We start from the raw sequence: 20,541 nt of genomic DNA on the forward strand, positions 1-20,541 counted from the left end.
ATGCTGAAGTAATGAATAATGCATTAAGGTTTTCCTTAAATCTGAAGTGGGATTCATTCGCACTATATAATTATTGCTTACATAATATATATGCTTTCATGCATTGTGAAATGTCTAAGGGATGCATTGAAAAGTGAAGTGGTCTAAGAGGATAAGGCTATGGTTCTGTTCCATCCCCATCTCTGATGTGACACTGGACGAGTGTCTTCTCTGCTGCTTCAAGCATACTCTCAGCATTGCTTAAGAAAAGTGTTTCTGAGATCCTCCCCATAGCTGTCTGTTATTCTTTCTAAGTGCCCGGAGCTGATCCAGGTTAATCTGGGAGCTGCCTGTCTGTGAAGTAAATTGGCTTTACTTAGATGGCTGCTGAACGCAGCTTACTGGATGGGAGCAGTGACTGCTTGAAGCATTTTGCCTACCGTTACAAGAGATGGTTGGGCTGTGCCTTGGCTGCCCACCTGTATCTGCTGGGATCCTTTGGTACCACTTGGAAGTCTACCAGCGGTAGCATGTGAAGGCTCCAACTTAAAAGCACTCCAGCAGGAAAGCTGCTCAGGGACAGGGAAGTGGCATGGGGACAAATCTACTCTGTGATGTTCTCCTATGGTCCTGCTGCTGCCCTGTGGGGACCTAAATCTAGGCCACCAGCTCTTCCAGGAGAGCGGATGTGACTTTGGCATGAGGGATGTGGTGCCAGGCGGTGCTATGCAGTTAGGTTACATTGTTCAGCAGTCTGCTCTGCTCCTCTGACAAGGTCCAGCCACACCATTTGATTCTTTGCACAGTGCGATAGCTTATCAGATTGGATCGCTCGGAGATTGACACCGCAGTGCACTCAGCCTTTTTTTTTTATTATGGTGACAAATGCAACGATTGTATTTGTCATAAAGAAGTGGGGAAGTCATTTCCGATGCCCTTGAACTGGCATAAATTGTTCTGGAAGCACACGCAGTCCTAGTTTCACTGCTGTTCTGCCTCGAGGCTCTGGAGACTCTGATGGCAGTCTGGTTGAGCTTTGGTGGAGAACTGCAACTGTTCTGACTTAGAAGAAACGGAGCTGCCTTGCTCTTATGCACATTCCTCAACTGCAGGAAGGCATTTCCTATGTGTCTCGGTGTACGCAGGCTTTTCTGCAGTCACTGACTGAAAGATAGTTAATCTGCTTTCATAATATCACCAATTACTGCTAGCAATGCAAGCTATTTGGAAATTGTTACTCCATATACAAATATTTGACAATTAAAAAATGTCACTGGTACCCTCCATGCAATAAACCTTGTATTTTTCTTCAGGAGAAGAAACAGGTCTTTCTCACAAGGCTCCTTATTTCAAAGCGTGAGATAACAGTACAAAAAGATTACTGTGATAAGTGAATGTAAAGTAATTCAGCTGTGCTATTTTCTAAGTACATATTAGAATAAGGGAAACACTGTCAGCTCTATTCTTTCCAGGGAATTTTTAACATGGCATATTAATAAATCCATGCCAGAAAACAGTGTGCTGCTTAGCAGCTCAGGAGAAGCTCAAATAAAGGCTTAGGCAGCCTTTATTTGAGGCACCTTTATTTGAGGCACCTTTATTTGAGGCACCTTTATTTGAGGCACCTTTATTTGAGGCACCTCCACGTTCCTAAGGTGTGGTGGGATCATAGTTTTGTGAAGGGTGAGACATCCCTTCTATAGTATTTGTCTGGAAAGTTTTACAAGGCTACATAATCCTCCACAGAGAGCAGCTTTGATCTAGACAGCAGCTCCCAACCTAGGAAGCTTGGGAGGCATCAGGTGAGATGGTAACACAGACAGTGAGATAGCAGAGAGGGGAGTGCAGAATCTTCTTGGCTTCTTTGCTGAGTATCTCTGACCTTTGAAGAATCTGAAGAATTGTAGCAGGGGAGAAAGAGGAATACATTATTTAACCCACTTGTTTAGTCAGATGAAGCTATTCCTGTGCCAATAAAGACCATTGTTGCAGTGTGCATTTGCTGCACAGGGTTATTTTCTTTTATAATGGGTAATACAGTATTATGCTCTGTAACTGCGTTTAATCTAAGGGAGTGGCTGTAGTGACAGATGGTAACCCTTCAATCCAGGTCTTGGAGAAACAGGAGTGGACAGACAGACACCTTATGAAGTCCTACAGGAAGCACATGGCCTAGCACTTGTGGGTGAAATGACCCCTTGCTTTAATTCAAGTGGGCAGCTGGCTTCCTTACTCAGAGGCTGGTGCAGGACTTGGAGAGGTTATGTTGAGGCACAGGGTGTCTTATGTTTTTGGAGGTTCTCAAGATGCAGCTGGGTGAAGCCACAGCTGACATAATGATAGTTCCCCGTGATAGTCACGATGCTGAGGGAGTTGTTGCTTCAGAAGATCCTTTCTGACCAGTGTTTCTTACTTGTGATTCTCTGCTACTCGTGGAGACAGACATTCAGGACTTGGTTGCTGGAGGATTCTTCTTCTTATCACGCTGAATTTCTAGGAGTTTTCTGAGCAGCAGTAGAGAAAGAGTGAATGGTAGTACTCTGTGAAATAGGCCATAGCTTGCTCTGCTATGCACTTTTTGCATGCTTTCACTTTGAGCAGTCTGTCCCTTCTTAGTGTATAGCTGTTCTGGAAAATCATGCCAGCAATCTGAGCAGATGCTGCTTGGAAGACAGCAGTTGTCTGTGAGAGTGTGGAGTCTGCCAGTTATCCTGACTTTGAGAACCAGCGAAGGATGACATTAACTCCTGGATTAGAGTTACAGATATGTGAAGCATCCCCTGCAGGTTTAAATGAAAACCTGAGATACTCAGAGCAAAGGCTATGTGAGGTTGTGGCTTTTGGCTAACCTGAAGCATGAGCTGTGTGTAACCCCTATCACTCTTTGGAGTCATTACTGTAGGGGAAACAACTGGACTGACAGACTGTCTGGTTTGCTATTCGGGTGAGCCTGTAAATGAGACTTCAAATGCCTATAAGCTCCATTCCCTGTTCTGATGCAATATAAAGCTGATAGGATATTTTGTATTTAATTCCTGCCTTTTAGCTTCTTACCCTTTTGTGACAGATGCTTTTCTTATCTGATTTGTACTTTCTACAGGTGCAACCTCAGTAATGGCAGATAGTTTTTTTCTGAACACAAATCTTAGCATTTCTGGTCACCTAAGTGTGTAGGATCTGTGGGAGCAAAATTCCTTATGATTTGATGTCAGCTCCGTTTGTGAGTTGTCTAATTTAGTTGGCTTTGGTGGTGTGCCTGAAAGTGACAGGCTTGGCTGCCTGCAAAATGCAGGAGTACCACCTGTGCAAGACTTGGGTTTTCTGCCTTTGCTCCCTCTGGCCTGCTTCTTTTCACAGTTTTCAATTTCCTCACATTTTGAAATGTGTAGTTGACCTCAATTTTTGGAGGATGCATGCTAGTTCACATAGCTTCAAAGCTTGGGTACCAAATTACTGTGGTTTCATATTGTTTTTTTTAAAGCAAAGCAGACTGGTCAAGTGTCAGTTTTGAGGAAGTCTTGTCTATCACGTACTTTTTCCACCATATGGCTTAGATACTATAATGAGAACAAAGCAGTTGTTAGCAGTCAATCCTGCCACCATCTGTGTCTGTTGTGCCGTGGATAGATGTGCTGACTGACACGTTAAGCCCCACCAAAGTGGAAATACTGCATTGCAAGGGTAGGTCTGCTGTAGACTGGGGGCTTTGACAGGATAGGACTACAGGAGCGTTGTTTTGTCAGGTGATCTGGTAGATCTATACTGAAAACTACTTATTTGCCAGTAATGGCAAGGTTTTGGTCACCTTGACAAAGCTTTTCTCTGTCCTTTGGCACACACACGGCACATGTGATGCTGACTGAGGTGGATAAACATGGAGGAGGTACATGCAGCTCACGAGGGCTGTGTTTGTGTATGCACATGTGTTGAGTTTTGTGCTTTTGGCTGTGTCAGCCTGGGCTTTGTGAGGCAGATTTGAGCTTGTATGAATCAGATTCACAGTTATCTGTCTTAGTTATGCCTGATGTGAGCTGTGGATGAGACCTTGCTGGTCAGGACTGTGGACTTATTTTCTGCTTTAAATATCTGCTGGGTGCTGGTAATAGTACAGTGCCATGATAATCTTGCAGCAGGCATGTTCAAATCTACATATATACATGCATACACACACACATTATTTTTTGTTACTGTTTATGTCAGTGCTTTCCTTTATGATCACTAATTCCCATGTCTTACTGGTCATTTCCTTAATATCACTGAAGAAGCCAGAATGGCTCCTAGGGCAGCATATAGATTTTTGGAAGGAAGATGAAAATAAAATGCAGGGGTGGGGGAAGGTCTGTGAGCACTGGAGGTTTGCCCCTTGCTCCTGCAGGGCACTGCAGCCCCAAGCTTGTGTCACGAGCTCCCTGAGCTCTGCTCTGTGAACTCGGTTCCACTGGCTTTCAGCCATGCATTGGGAAGTCCTTAAGACATATGTTCTGTCTTCTGTTGTGTATGGTATGTTTTTTTTTTTTTCTTCTTTATTCTCTACTTATCGTAAGGCACACTTTATCATTTTTCTGGAAATGCCTTTGAATTTTTAAGACAGCAAAAACTGCTGGTGAAAGTACCAAGGAAAGTATTCTTGACCAAAGCACTGCTCTTGATTTCTCTAGTGCTTCTCTCCCATTCTCACAGTGCCTCTCCTCAGCTGTTTCCCAGTGTCCCTCTGAGCAACTCTTGCATACATTCTCCTGTTTTAATCCCTGATGTTCAGCCTTTCCACTCCTTACCCAATTCCTTGGCACACAGTCTTCTCAATAAAACGCTCATATGAGATTCACAACTGTGGAACTCTGCCAGCCTCTTAAAAGTGTGTGCCAACTTTCGAGGGTTAATCTCTTTGTTAAGAGTGTATTATAAAAGACTTCGAAGTTCCGTATTCAGATTCAGCCAGGAAGCTTCAACACTCTTCATGTAATGCCAGACTAAACTTTACTGGCACTCAGATACCAGCAACTGAGTCTTGGTTATGTACCACCAAACTACAGCCTTGCTCTGGGACACGTTTAGCAGGGTGACCTGCAGTAAGGTTTTTAAATGGCAAACATCTCTTGGATGTGTATATGCATGTATGCAAGGTAATATTGCATTAAGTTTCTGAGCCTGAATAAGGAAACAACAGGAGCTTTAACATATTTAACATATCTTAGATCGCATTTTATTGATTCCCAAGTTTAACTCTGTTTTGCAGGGACACAAAGGTAAATCCAGCAAATACAGTGCCTGTTAATTGCTTTGCATCCCAGCCCCCCAAAGTTTTATCCGTAGCTTTGTTCTGTGTGGCAGGATGATAGTGTAGCATTATGCTCACTCCCAAACATTTTCACGTGATTTAATTAAGGACTAGTCAGTTTTTCCAGCAGACTTGAGCTGGAAAAGGTGCCATTTCTGGAACAAGGAGGCCCTACCAGACAGGGAATGATTCAGAAGAGCCAGAAAAAGAGCCAAATGCCAGACACCACTTACATTATCAGATAATGCCTATATTTGGAAGCTCTAAGTCACCTTTGATTTTATGGGCTTCTACTTTTTCTCTTAAATCTTGGTCTCCTCCATTGTTGGACAGATTTGAATAATTCAGTGCAAGTTAAGTAACTTGCCCATGTCCAGTTTGAATGACTCAGAGGAAATCAGTGTTGCTGCAAACACAACGTTCTTTGTAAGCTGCTGTCTTCCTGCAGGATTATGAGGAAGCAGACTTGCTTTGAAAATTTTTTTAAAAAACCAGTAATTATCCTAAAACTGTGAACATTATATACAGCATTTTCCATAATTTGAAGTCTGTTGGATATAAGACAAATCAGTTTGAAGGGTGATGTTATTTCCTTAGCTGAATATTATACGAAATGTGACATGGAAGAGGGAGAATGCATTTCACCACACTACAAATGAAATGAAAAGCCACCCTCTCCCTTTTCATAGTATGTTGTTATTTTTGGTTGTTGTTGTTTGCTCTCTGTCACAGATGATTTGAAACAAGTTGTAAATTTTTTCTGAGTAAATATGACTGTCATCAGATTGCTTTTCTAACTTACAGTAGTGTTCTCTTGTGCTGCCTGAATTATGGTGTAGTCAAGGCCTTGGCACAGGAATAATGCGTGAAGGAGTAGGTGGAAGTGGTGATGGAAAAGCCTTCTGTATTGCCCACCCTGAGTTATGAATGACTTTGGAAGTTAAGCTGTGTTACCACTGTCTGCACCTGATTCCTGTTAGAAGATACATGAAGACAAGGTTGCTAAATTCTGTACAATTTAATACATGTATTTGATTTGCTTGCTTTTTATTTACTGGGCTGCTCCTCTATAATCATTGTATTACTGGCAGTCTCAGGTCCTCTGTGGTTTGATCTCATGCATTTGGGAATTTGGGGATCATTTTCAGCTGCGTAGTTGATTTAAAAATCTCTTTTTAAATTAAAAAAAAAAAACAACAACAACAAATAATGAGTTAGAACAGAGTGATCCTTTTGAGCCATTTGTCCAATTAACCTTTGCGTCTCAGGAATCAGTTTTGCTTCTGTTCAGTCAAATGCAGTGTATCTCAGCCCTTAACAACCAACATCCCTTCCGAAGACCTTGGAAGGCTTCCACGACACTTACTTTTATAACTGCTGCCACTGTCTTGGCATTGCACCAGCTTGCAGAGACACAGTTGGAGAAGAACAGGAAAGGGTAAGTCGACAGCAGAAGAAAAGTCTGTGGGATGGCATCCAACTCAGCAAAGCGATTCTGGAAAGTGCCGTGCATTCTGGGCTGCTGCTTTCAGTACCCTGAACTGAGATAGGATAGCAAATGTGTGAACACGATGAGCAAAAGTTGAATAATTTTGCATGCACCCGAAAAGATTCTCCTATTACTTCCTATAGTTTAAATGCTTGAGGTCATCTTCAGAAAGGGAGGAAATTAATAGTGATAGCTGTTCTCCTTCTCTCTTTCTTGAAAAAAGAAAGAGTAATGTCTGGGAGATGATCACATATCTGGGGGAGAATGTAAAGAGGATGCTTCTGTGCTGCTCTTAGTCCCCTCTACAGTAGAAAGCTCCAGAATTTACAGGAGGGCTGTGCTGATCATCTGCATCTCACTACTCTGCAGGAACCTTTTCTGGACAAGAAAAGGAATTGTGTTCTAATGGAAATTAGTATCTTTAGAGTCACAGAGAATCTGGGAGTTTTGTGCAGCTCCCTTCTTAATTTTGCTGTAAATCTCATCTTTACTGTTGTAGCACACTGCAGAGTAATAATGTATTTTCTGCCACTGATTTGTTATCACCAGGTACAGCAACGCTATAAAATAGAGCACAAGCTCTTCTGCAGTGGTTTGGATTGTGAATCCTGCCTTGGTGTTAATGGATCTGGTTCTACTTTCCTTACTGACATAAGAAACATCTGTAGCAGCCCAGATTTTGTCCCTTTGGAGAAAGCTTGGAATGGCTGATCCTGAGAGGATGTAAAGAAGATGTGCAGGTCTCAGTTTTCCATCTAAACATCAGGAAGCTTCCATCTAAGCATGAGGAAGCGCTTCTTTGCTGTGCAAGTGCCAGAGCACTAGCACAGGATGCACAGAGGCTGCTGGGTCTCCTCCTTGGAGATCACCAAAAGCCACATGGACGTGGGCCTGAACACCCTGCTGTGGGTGTCCCTGCTTGGGCAGGTGACTCCAGAGCTCTCTGCCATCCTCAGCGAGTGTTGGTTGTGGTTTGGGTTATTTCATGAGTGTGCCTCACTGCCTTCCAGGCTGCTAGGGAGAAGTTTGGTGTTCGTGCAGCTCTACTTTCTGTTGTGCACTCGTGCTTTGGAATATCTGCAGACCAGGGTTTATGAATCATTGTACCTCTGTTGCAACAGCGTAGCTGTGCTGAGGCCAGAGCATTAGTTAAGCATAAATCAGACCTTTGGTATAAAGGCCGTTGGTCCTGCAAAATGATGGCCCCACCTCTGGAGGTGCCGGAAGGAGCATGGCAAGGAGAGATCTGCATGCAAGAGAAAATTAAGAGAGCACTATGGGACCTAGGGAATCGCTGAAATAGGGGGAAAAGGAGGTAGTAAACTCTTCAGTTGCCTACAGTCTGTTAGCTTGGATAATGCTGCCATTTTGCCCTCTGATGCTGAGCATCCATAATTCATGTTTTCCCCCTTTTAGTTCCATTACAGCTTCCTTTCTCTCCATAACAAATACTCCAGCCACTCACATAATGTAATAGGATCCATGAATGCAAACATCGAGGGAGCAGCTTTTGTCCGCCTGGCATTATGCCGGGAATTTGCCTGATGGATTTCAACTTCTCTGTTCCTTCCATTTACTTCTGGTTCCGTTCCCAGCTGCAGAGCCTTGATGTGCTTTTTGTTTTTAAACCTGTGTGAAGGCAAATCAGTGGCGACTAGACATCGAGGAACAGCTGCTTTCATCCAAGACAGGAAACTGCAGGAGAGTTCCCCTAAATAGATACGTATGTGTGTGTGTGTATATGTTTATATCTATATACATATACATTTTTCTTTTATGTAAATAGAAAATGTGGTTCCCAGGTTTTACCCAGCTTTCTGCTTACTGGAGATGTATTTTTTTCCTGAGGACCCTTCCACAGTGTTTCATTGTGTCATTACCTGGCATGGTCTCCCAGCATTATGGTATGGTGCCTCCATCCAAGGCTGTCAAGCTTTCTCCACGAGCTCTCTGGTAGCTTCCAGCAGATGTTGGACCTGGCAGCAGGCAGGGTTTTTTCCTCCATTTAAGGAGTGATTGAGAAGACACAGATGTTTTAGTGGAAAAGGAGAAACTGATTTTATTTCCCTGTCAGACTTCATATGTGTAGATGGAGGAAGTTCATGAGGATGAAAGTCATTAAGTCTGCTTTTTTTCTTACTGCTGCTTTTGTTGTTTTGTCTACTTTTCTTGTTACTGTTGGCTTTTTTTTTTTTTTTTCCTTTAAGTTGTTGGAACTTGTGAGGGAAAAGAGAAGTTTGCCAATTGAACACGCCAGCAAAAATGTCAGAGGGTTCTTCGTGATGTGTGCATTAATGTGGCCTCTTTGTCACCACAGCTGGAGGCATGATGCTGAGCTCATTGCCTGCCAGGTCACTGTGGTCAGCACCAGGCAGCGGCACAGCTTGCTGCCCAGGGCCAGAGCTGGGGCTGGTGCTCATCTGTGTGCCCCAAGGCATCTCCTGGTGCTGGATGTTGGTCTTGCTGCTGCTGGGGGTCTGCAGCTTCCCAAAGCCCCGGACTGAGAAGCACGGTCTTGGTTTTTCTCTGTGTGTCAGTTTTTGGCTGCTTTCTTTCTCCACCCTGCATGAAAGAAGCCAAAGAAGCACATGCTTGATTCCTCAGCTTCTGGCAGTATTTAAAACAATTGAAAAAGCAGTTAATCACAGTCCTTAGTATTGCCCTGACTGCAGTGGGCTGTGCCTCCATCTCCCAAACACCACAGTAAGCAGTAGTTGCAAGAGCCACTTCCATAATGCATTGCCATGATTACCCTTGGGGTGAAAGCCTCAGTAGTTGGTTTCCCCAAGATATCCAGGACTGTTAGCATAGCTGAGTCACACTTTTCCAGTGTTGCTTTTTGACTCTCATGCACATCATTTTTTTCAATGAGGGTAGTGAAGCATTGGAGCATGTTGCCCAGAGATGGGGTGGAAGCCCCATCCCTGGAAACACTGGATGGAGTTCTGAGCGACCTGATGTAGCTGTAGATATCCCTCTTCATTGCAGGAGAGTTGGAATAGATGACCTTGAAGGGTCCCTTCCAGCCCAGACAATTTATGATCTAGGGGGAGCCTTGTTCTACTTGTTTGCATTAATCCCCACATGAGGCTGCCATTCTATGATACTAGATGAAGTGAGATTTGATACAGCCATTCTCAGAGGAAGGGTCCAGAAAACAAAGAGAAGTTAAATAGCTTTTTTTTGATGTTGTTAACTTTAGTCAGGCTTATGACTTTCCCTTTTGCAAGAGCAAAGGCAGCTTGTATGTAGTGATAACTCAAGTAGGGGAGTGAAGTGCAGCGCAAATATGTGAGGATGGCTTGTGGTAACCAGGAATGCCCCAGCCAGCAAGGAATGTATCAGCAAGTCTGTGGTAGTGGAAAAAGCTTTCATTATTCCTGCTAGGGTAGATAGGATTCAAGAGAGGAGCCCAGTCCTACTTCTTAATAAGCAGAATACTTTCAGGAAAGGATTGCAACATTGCCCAGAGGAGCAGAAATGTTGTGTAGCTATAGGCATTCACTCAGCACCATGACTAATCTTCTGGAAACTCAAAGGAATTCCCTTAGAGAGGGAATGCCATGCATCACCCTCAGCCAAAAAAAGAAGTAGTCATGTGTTTCCTTGACAGCACATCATATTTGTGTATTTTTACTGCTGTAGGAAAGTTCTTCGTTTTGATTACTGCATGCTTTCAAGTATTTTGAGTATGGTCAAGGTGCAAGGATATTAAATTTCAGTAGTTTTGTTTGAACAGATCACAGAGCAAGTGAGTCAGTAAGTACTTTTAGAATAGTTTCAGATAGAGCCAGGGCTGCTTTCGTCATGTCAGTACAGTTACTTGCAGTGTGGATCTATTACTAGCGTACTTGAAAGCTGGTGGATTAGAGCAGGTGCTCTGGTAACCAAAAAGTTTTTTTTTAGAGAACTCATTTTTCTCCAGCTTTTCTCATGAGTTAGTGTTCACATACTGCAGTTGAGGATGAAATAAAAGACCGTAGGGTATGTAGACAGAGCACATAAAGGCAGTATTGAACAGACAGCAAGAGCTTGGAAGCAGTGAATCTTCTCGTAACTGACTTTGCCTTTCTGCTACATCAGAACTGTCCCCCAGTTGCCAAGCAGCAATGTTCCCTTCTGCTCTGAAATCCTCAACACACTTGTAAGCTACAAACAGCACATGTGGGTATGTGCTGCTTCCAGTATTGTGGGATTGCTGGAGTGCCTAAATAAACAGCTTGATTTTCTTTCTTTTCTCTCAAAGCATGAAACCCCCAATATAGCATCTTTGAAAGAATTGCATGTCTAAGCTGACCTTTCAGAAAGCAGCATGTAGAAACATTACTTGGAGTTGCTGTAAGAAATAGTAAATAACTAGCTATCAAGCACAGTTTTCCAGGCAGTGCTTCAGTGACAGTGCTCCAAGGAAAGAAGCTTCTTGTGTGATATGAAAGGTGTATGTCACCTGAGTGGAAAACAATGAGGAGATTTCATAAGATACTTAGAAAACATTGATCTCTATAAGTTTAGAACAGTAAAGTCCTTCCTCAGTGAGAGTCAAACACAAACCACCAAAACTGTTGCAAATCTTGCAACAGCTTAGAATTCACTTTTGCTGCATCTCTGCAGGACGTGAATGTTTAGAGGGGAGCTCTTCACCTCCAAGCAAGACAGCATCCTTGTAAATATGGTGAGATAAAGTGAAAAGGATTCATACTTCTATTTTATTACTTGTTTTTCTGTAACTTGGTGTAAATTGTTTTAAATAAAAACACACTGGCTTAAGGGATTTTGTGGGGATTTTTGACTGTAAATGGGAGGGAAGAACTGTGCAATGAGATGTTTACCTCTACTTGTATTTTGGCTGTCTACTTTGTCTTTCTTGTGCAGCTGTTGAGTGTCAGATAGTCCACAATTAATGTTTGTGAAACAGATCAGTAAATTGTTAGAAGCATCAACAGCATCAGTTGATGAATTTTACCTTTAATGATCAAGCGTTCAAAGTGTCAGGCAATGACTGCCTTCAAAAGGAAAATAAAAAAGTAATTTGCGTAATTACAAAGCTGTTGTACAGCTTTTGAAAGGGGGTGGCAAATTGCTAGCTTTCACTGTGTGTACACATGGACGTGAAGCAGTCTTTGTACAACTCCCACTGGCTGTCAGCACTCTGAATTCTGCATACATGCATGCTAGACTTCCTCCCTCTGGCCTTTCCTGTGCTTCTCCAAAATGTGCTGCGCCAGAGGCTGGGCACCCAACACTAAGAGGTGAGCCCTGAAAGAGGCAGGCCTTGATCATAGCTATATCAACACCTCCTATGTTATTTGGAGAATAGTGATATCCATGATGTATCAACAAGGTTCCTTCCAAACTTCAAGGTAGTGCACATTCTTACAGTATTTTTAAATGGAGGTCTCTCACTGCTTCTGTACTTCAGTGGAATACCTTTTCTTCCTGATTATCTCCCTGTTCATAGAATCATAGGATGGCTTGGGTTGGAACGGACCTCGAGGATCATCAACCCCCCTTCTATATGCAGGGCTGCCAACCTCCACATTTAATTGTAGACCAGGCTGCCCAGGACCCCTTCCATCCTGGCCCTGAACACCTCCAGGGATGGAGCATCCACAGCCATTGCTGAACCACCTCCAGTTTTCTCTGTCTTGGCACTAATAGACTCTAGAGGTTGGAAATTGATGGTCTGGGGCTATTTTATAATTCTCTAGATGTGGGCTTTTTGTGATGCTTTTGAAGATGTCTGAAGACTAGAAATACATTAAAGTGAAAAGACATTTGCGTTGAGGGTTTTGGGCTGTGAATTCTTGTAATGGAAAGCATTGTAATACAATAGAAGGGCATAACTAAAGTTTTGCTGGCTGCTGTTAGAGGATGGACATACATAATGAATGAATAGGACATTGGTGGATTTTCCAGAATTATGCAACATTGCTCTGAGGTTCAGAAAGCCTGATAAAACTTCTTGTAGTAGTGCATGGCAGATTATGTCCTTTGGCAGACTGCTACAGCAGCTCTGCACCCTCTATTGAATATGAGCTTTTTATTGCAGTGGCTCTTTGCTGTGACTGCCTAGAGTCGTGAGAGTAACTGAAACAAATATTTATATGCATAATTTGACTCTTCCACTGCAACACAAAGGTTTGTGTAACCCTGAGTAAAGGAAGTTTTCCTTGGGACTGCAAGGGTAATGTACTGAGCAAGTATTTTTAAGACTGGGTAGGGTCATCAAGGGAAGTCATTACCTAAATTGTGCATCTGTCGGGCTCCATCTGTGGAAGAATCACTGTTGTTTTGTACTGGAAAATACTGAAGGATGAGTTCAGTGTAGAATGCAATGACTTAAAAAGAATGGGGAATTGACAGTAGGCCCTGCCCCAGACATGCTCTTGATTTTAGTTAGATGTGATTGGTAGTGGTCTGAGCATCTGTAGAGTTTCATCTGCTTTCAGGTTCCTCTCCATCCTCGAGGCCTTCAGCTTGGTGGGGATGCAGTAAGGTCTCTTCCTGAAATTCCTTAGTCTGGGCAAGACTGGGCTTTTGCAGTAAATGAGGACAAGTAGAAGTAACTGATCTTGATGAAGAACAGGTAATTTGCTGTTACTCATTAAACTGACATTGAAAATGTAGATGTTGTACAAGGTTCTTTTATATACCTTGGCTTAGCAGTGATTTTATCTGAGTAACTGGTCTTACAGGGCAAAATCCTGCTGGGACAACTTGTTAAACACAGTTCAGTGAACAGTTTTTAGCCTCTGGAGGCAAACTTAGGAAAGATTTAGTAGGTGAGAAAGTTTGGTTTGCTTAGCAAGTGGCCTTATCGGAATAATTATTGATCAATCTCTATTAGCCTCATTTCAAACAGTTATGCATGTTTTCCTCTTATCTCCCTGAAATTTCTTGAGGTTGTCTTTGTTACTGTATCTCATTTGTAATACTGTAAATCCCTGGGAATGGCTGTTGCAAAACTCATGGAAGTTGTTGATACTGACGAACTGAGTTGATTAAAAATGATAGGAATGTTTATATTCTTTCCCTGTGTTTACTGTTCAGAAGCTCCTTCCGTGTTAACTTAGGGTATTAAAAATGTAATGATTAATGCAGTTTCTTTGTAAATCAGATTCAGATGTGCACGTAAGGCAGAAACCAGAAAATCTCTGTGGGACAGCTGAATCAAAGCAAAGTAATACTGTTTCTCTGTTGCTTTATTTTATTATATTCTGAGTGCTTTTTCATCTATACTTCTATAAACTTCTTCTAAGAGTGAAACTAAAAGGAGAATTTCAGTTCTGCTGTTACTTGTCTTTCTGTAATGCTTGCAATGGAGTGATTCACTCTTTTTTTCTGTTTTGTTTTTTTTTTTTCTTACAGTATCAAGCTTTTGGCTGTGCAGGAGCTGCTTGATAGAGAAGCACTGGAAAAGGTATTTAAAATGTATTTAGTACAACAGTAGTAATACGTTGGAGCTCTTAAAGCACTCTGTGTTGTTAGGATTTCTTAACTCTGTGGAAAATCATGTGGCATAAAACAGGACCTCTTTCTACCTACATAGCACATGTAGTTGAGGGGGCAACACTTTGTCTGAGTTGTCTGTTTCTGATGTTTTTAAAATAATCTTGAAAGGTTCACAGCCACTCCTTTTGCAAAACAGGTTAATATTACCAAACTGTCGTTGTTTGCAGTAGTCAGCTTCTCTGGCATCTCACACCCAGTAAACATCTCACCTTTTTGTCAGATGTGCACCTCCCCTTGGCCCAAGGCCTCCAAAAACAAGGCTTAGCCAGAAAAAATGACCTGGTGGGAATTGCTCTTTTTGCCATTGTTTGAAGCTGTGCAGGAAGCTCTTCAGAAAAACTCTGCAACAGAAAAATGATCTTTGTAAATTGAGCTCTGAATATTTGACATCTGCTTTCATACAGTGCCAAGTTTAAAGAATTTAAAAGGCCGGTTTATCCCTCTGGAAAACAACAGTATGGAATTATGTAAGTTTAAAGAAATTTAGTTGTCTTTATTTGTTAAATACAGGAGGCTAAAAGTAGGCTAGAACAAGATTCCTCGCTCTGTCTACTTGCAGGTTCAGGCTTGAGAATGCATGCTGAGTTTTGTATTTGTAAATCATATATCTGCATGATATTGCAGGAATGCAGAATATTATTAAATAATATTTTAATAGTCATTACAAGATTGATTTTCAGTTGGTTTCTTTTTTCATGGGAAGATTTCTGTAAGTTAGCTATGGACATAACAACCTAAAATTATTGCACCACAATTTCTAGTGTGCCATTATTTCCTTGGCTACAGTGATCTATGTTGTTTTTCCCATTATATATAGTCTTACATATTTTGTTATTTTTACACATTTTCCCACCTTGGCTACTGAAAATGATCCCACCATGAGAAGCTTTGTGTTATGCAAAAACATAGCTTGCTAAGTTTTCAAAACCCTGATGTCTGTCAGTGGAAATTTGACCAAAAGTCTACCAATATTTTTTGCATTTACACTGAGAGTTGCGAAGTCAGAAGGGGTGATAGGGTATAATTATAGGTCCTGGCTCTGAACCAGCTCGTCTTACCCTTGATGCTGCTCATCAGGCATTTGTCTCTGTGGAGTGCTGCCGGCACCTGTAAGTACCACAGCAGCCCATTAGTTAAACAGGAAAATAATTGATGAACTCTGTGAAACAGCCTGGTCGCATGAGAATACAAGAGTCATCTCTACTTGGAGAAAATTCTGGGTGGAAGTTGGGATTGTTTGTGTTTGTTTTGGCTACAGTCCCTCAGGCTGTCCCAGCAGATACCCACATGGCACAGCAAGCATGTTTACTTGCTAACCCAGCTCACCCTGGCTGTCACAGGATGGTGTTGTTGACATGCTGGCATTCCTCTGCTGCAAAAGGGCCACAGACTTTTGCCCAGGGCAGTCATGAATTCGGGTGGCAGGATGCCAGGTGGTGGCTTGCCTCTATGACAGTCTCCTTCCCACAAGGGTGTGAGGCCATCCAGGCTGCAGAGAAAAGTATTTTAGGTACCCAGGTGTGCAGGTGTTCCTCATCCTATAAGGAGCTTCATTTCCTCTGCCAGGAGCACAGCTCTGGGTCTTTCTTTTTAGATAATAACCAGATAGATAATTATAGATAACAACCACTCACAGTAAGAGTGAGGCACCTAGCCAGGTGACATTTCACATTGGTTTCTGTTACAGTATTTAAATCCGTTTTGCATTTCCTAATGCAACAAGTATGCCAAAACAGTTGCAGTCATTGGTGCTTGATGCCAGCGGACACATAGGAAGAGTTGTCTTCAGAATACTTTTTTCTTTGTTTTGCTACTAACTTGGTGTGTTCTCTTAAAGGCACTGCTGATAAAAATCTGGGGCCACGTTCTCAGCTGTAGTAAATTAGCTCACCTTTGCTTAATTTCAGCAGATATACTTAAATTTGTGTTTGTTGTTCCTCCAACCTGCATGTTTAAAAGGAAGTAGTGATAGTGCTTTTGGGTTGGACTTCTCCATTCTCCTGCATATTTTGTGTGCCCACTGCAGGGAGCACATACTTCATCTTTCAGTTTGGGATAGACATCCTATCTATTGGGATATGCATCCTATGTACAGCAGGCTCGGGGTGAGCAGAAACCTCTGCAGCATTTCTTCCAGTAAAAGCAACGCTTAAGCATATGTGGAGCAGGGGACTAAACTGAAATAGGTAGGAATGCTCCCATTAGCTGCAGTCAGCCTTGGATCAGTACTTCCATGCAATTAAATTTGGGTGTGGGTGTTATCCTTGACGTTTGCTGTGATTTTGTGTTTCAGTCACCTGTAAGTAGTTTATTTGCATCTGACTGTATCTCTGTGAAACTTACTATTTTGGTAAAATACAAAGCTAAAAATATCCTTGTACTCTGTCAAAAGTTTCCTCATGCAGCCCTCCAGGCATTAACTCTGGTTCTTGAGTTGTCTCTCCTTGAGAGTTAAGTTACTGTGGAAAGTTAAATAATCTGTACAGCAGCTTTCTGTTTAGTAAACCACTGATAGCATTTTATAAGGTAAGCTTTCTTTTGGGATCAAGTAATGGTAAGCCATTATGTTCCTAATTGTTTATTAACAAATAAATACATCTACTGTTACTTGAGATGAGAAAGATACATCCAGTTTACTCCAAAGATCAAGCAATTTGCTCATTTCCCACCTAGTAAGCACAAGTTGTGTAATTCTGTCTGCTTAGCAGTTTTTAGAAGCCTGGAATTCATTTACAGAATGACAATTGTTCTCTTGCTGTGAGGAGTGATTTCGAGATACACCGGGTAGGTTTAGGCAAGATAGGAATTGGAGTGAAAACTGTCATTTTTTTCAGGTATAACATTTTTGAAGTTGATAGATTTTCAAGCTGCAAGATACAAGTTTCATGTCAAATTTTGTCTGTGCCACTGATTGCAAATTTCTGTTTTGTGAGCTTGGTCCAAGAGGTCAGTTAAACAAGAGTAAAAAGAGAAATTAATTGCCAGTAGGCTTACATTCTCTGTTTGGGGATTTTCATCTTCACTGGTGAAGCTTTGGAAGTCACAAATAAAAAGGGGTTGAAAGTCCTTTACCTGGTGTTGAGGTCCTGTAGCTATGAGGTGTAGGATGCATTAGTTAGGCACCAGATGTGGCCACATAGCTTCTAGATGACTTACTATTGAAGAGATCTCTTCCATCTCTTGGCCAAACATTATATGTTTGTCCACAAGGCATTAATGCTGGTGTGGACACAAAGAGCTGGGATGATAAAATGAGTAAATTGATCAGGCTTCTCCAGATAATTTTTTCTTCCTGGTACAAAAAGTTCTTTCTTTCCTTGAAGAGAGCATCTTTATCCCATTGAATAAAAATAAAAGCTTAGCATGCAAATGTAAGCAAGCAAATCTTAGAATCTATGCTATTTTTTCTGACTTTTTCCTCAGCAGTAACCAGTGGCTGGAATTGTCTCCTGTGATGGGAAGCCCATTTCCTATGTTTTGTCACTCATAGGAAAGAGTAGATGCCTGTATGTGGGTGATGCTCACAACGTACAGTGCCTTCCTGTCATGTAGAATTTTCATACCATGCCTGACAAATCAGTGAGCCACAACTGAAGTGACACCGAGGAGGTGGCATTATTTAGTAAGAGAATTTAGTTTGCTGCTTGGTAGCTACCTGCCAGCAATCAGAAGTGGGTTTTGTCTGAGGGGAAATGCCTTTAAGTGTTGAACAGGGTGAGTAATTTTACCTACTTTTAGAGAGTAAAACCTAAGAGATCAGGACAGGAGGGGTTGCTTCTTTCTTTCCAGTGGCATCACGCTAACAGTGAAATTTCAGCTACTGTGAAAAATGAGCTTATAAATGCTGAGCTGCCCTGTGCAATCCCTGCTGTAGTGTTTGCCTTTCTACACGGCGCACAGAGAATTTTAACTAGAAATTTGCTTTTGTTTTCTTGATCCAGTGTACTGTTTCCTCCAGATATTATCTGAACATAAAAAGTATGACGTCAATTGAGGTTCCAGAATTTCCAGTATGAAATGAATCTGCTGGAGGTTTTTTATTTATCTTTTGTCTGCTTTTGAGTAGATTGAGCCAGATCAGTGTTTAATCGTGATTAAATCCATTGTAATCTCTGTTCTTTATAAAATCCCTCTCAGAGCCGTGCAGGTTGTTTATTTGGGAAAGGTTATCTGTAGGAGCTTTGCAGTGTTTGGAAGAGAGCTCCTGTTTTCCATATACATGGGTAAGCACAAGCACATCACTTCTTGCTTGCATGGCAATAAATATGTGCACTCACTAGTTGTAGCTGCACTATAATAGACTTCACACGAAGCAACTGCTCACCTGAGCCATGTGTCTGGCCCATCATCTTGGTAAGAATGCTAAGTGGCTGCTCATGTCCTAAATGCTGCTCTTGCAAGCAAACCTGACTCATCGCATTCAGGCCAACAGAAGCCTGGGAGCTGCCATTGATGACTCTTATGGGAAGCACAGGGCATCCCCACTGCAGGTTCTGTGACTGCTGTCTGAGCTCTGCAGGTTAAACCACTTGAAGCGTAGCTGTTGCCTGTGCAGCCAAAATATCCTGTGTTGTCCCCTATGAGGACAGGCTGAGGGAGCTGGGCTTGTTCAGCCTGGAGAAAAGAAGGCTGCAGGGTGACCTCATTGCAGCCTTTCAGTACCTAAAGGGAGCCTACAAACAGGAGGGGAATCAACTCTTTGAAAGGGCTGATAACTGCAGGATGAGGGGAAATGGTTTTAAGTTGATGGTGGGGAGATTTAGGTGGGATGTCAGGGGAAAGTTCTTTACTATGAGAGTGGTGAGGTGCTGGAACAGCTGCCCAGAGAGGCTGTGGATGCCCTGTCCCTGGAGGTGTTCAAGGCCAGGTTGGATGGGGCCCTGGGCAGCCTGGTCTAGCATTAAATGGGGAGATTGGCGGCCCTGCATGTGGCAGGGGGGTTGGAGATTCATGATCCTTGAGGTCCCTTCCAACCATGGCCATTCTGTGATTCTGAGATTGTCACTGCTGTTGAATCTTCTGGAGAGCAGCATCTTGCAGCAGTCTCTGAGAGATAGGGGTTGTCCTAGCCTCTTGCAACCTTCCTTGGCTTTAGAACTGCTGATTAAAAAATATAAGGTACTGGACAGTGAATGAATTAGTCACTGGAGAGCAGTTACATTTACTGTCTGTAAATGTAGAACTGTCCCTTTCAGAAAGAGGTTGATCCCTTCGAAACTTAAGTATGCTAGGATGTTCCCTACAGTAGCAGTCTAGTTTTCAGAGAGCAAGAAAAGGAGATGTGGGCTATGCCACCTTCCTGTTTTCTTTCTTTCCTTTCTCTTGCTTGCATCCTGTGCACGGGTAATGCTCAGGAGTGCAGTCTTTTTTAGACCTCATCCCTAGGTCCAGAAACCTCAGGATAAAGGGAAGAATACCTATTATATACCTATGCCATTAAACTGGTTTCAGTTGATTGGAGCACAAGGCCATGGTTTCTGTCACAGTAACTGTTAGGGAAACCATGAGCTCAACCCAGACTTTACAAGGGTGTAAAGGAAATGTGTAGAAGTTGAAATGCAATTGAAGTGTATCATATGGATGTCAACATCAACTTTGCTCTCACTCAGAAGTGACATACCTGATGGCATTCATGGGAATCACAACGCTCTGCTATTGAATTGTTGACACCACCTCTTACAATTCTTCCAGGTTATCCCATCCATGTGGTCTGCAGTATAGGAAGCACATGATCACACCTACTTGTATGTCTGGCTTGTCTTGGTTGAATGCTTTTTCTAGTTGTGTTTTCCATCTTTTTTCTTATGAAGCATTGCTGTGCACAGTACTGGGAGCCATTGAGGGCACAGGTGGCTCTTAAAATGCCCTTCTTTAGGAGGTGCTCTGTTATTCTGTCTGGAAGCATAGCTGTGCATCTGTGACAACAAGTGATATGGAGACTGCTCGTTATACCAGATGGGCTTTTTTTTGTGAGGCATCTAGTTTGGTCCCAAGACAGAAGCTGATCTTATCCATCAGTTAAATCATTCTTTATGCTTCCAGATCAAGGAGAAATGAAAAATGTCTGATTACAGATGTGTTTAAGTTTTGTCTGTGAGTAACATGAAGAGTCCTTGATCTGTCATTTTTTCCTTGCTTTCTTTTGTAAGATGGCAGAAGACAAAACCAGTTCATAGAACAGGACTGATTTTGAAGCATTTTGAGTAAGGTTATTTATGTTTGTGGGGTTCTTTTCCCCTGTTTAGTAGTTTCTCATAGCAGCAAGAGTTTTGTAATGTCATCC

The 20,541-nt window shown here is 42.2% G+C and overlaps 1 protein-coding gene across 1 annotated transcript in view; it reads left to right on the plus strand.

The window, feature by feature from the left end:
• Window positions 1–20,541, plus strand: part of EEPD1 (endonuclease/exonuclease/phosphatase family domain containing 1) — a 60,467-nt gene that overhangs the window by 19,984 nt on the left and 19,942 nt on the right. Inside the window, exon 2 of the mRNA XM_031590459.2 lies at window positions 14,115–14,166. Within this exon, the coding sequence (XP_031446319.2) occupies window positions 14,115–14,166 (52 nt within the window). The remainder of the gene's footprint in view (window positions 1–14,114; window positions 14,167–20,541) is intronic.

The sequence above is a fragment of the Phasianus colchicus genome, chromosome 6, assembly GCF_987193195.1.
Source record: "Phasianus colchicus chromosome 6, bPhaCol1.hap1.1, whole genome shotgun sequence".
NCBI classification, from domain to species: domain Eukaryota; kingdom Metazoa; phylum Chordata; class Aves; order Galliformes; family Phasianidae; genus Phasianus; species Phasianus colchicus.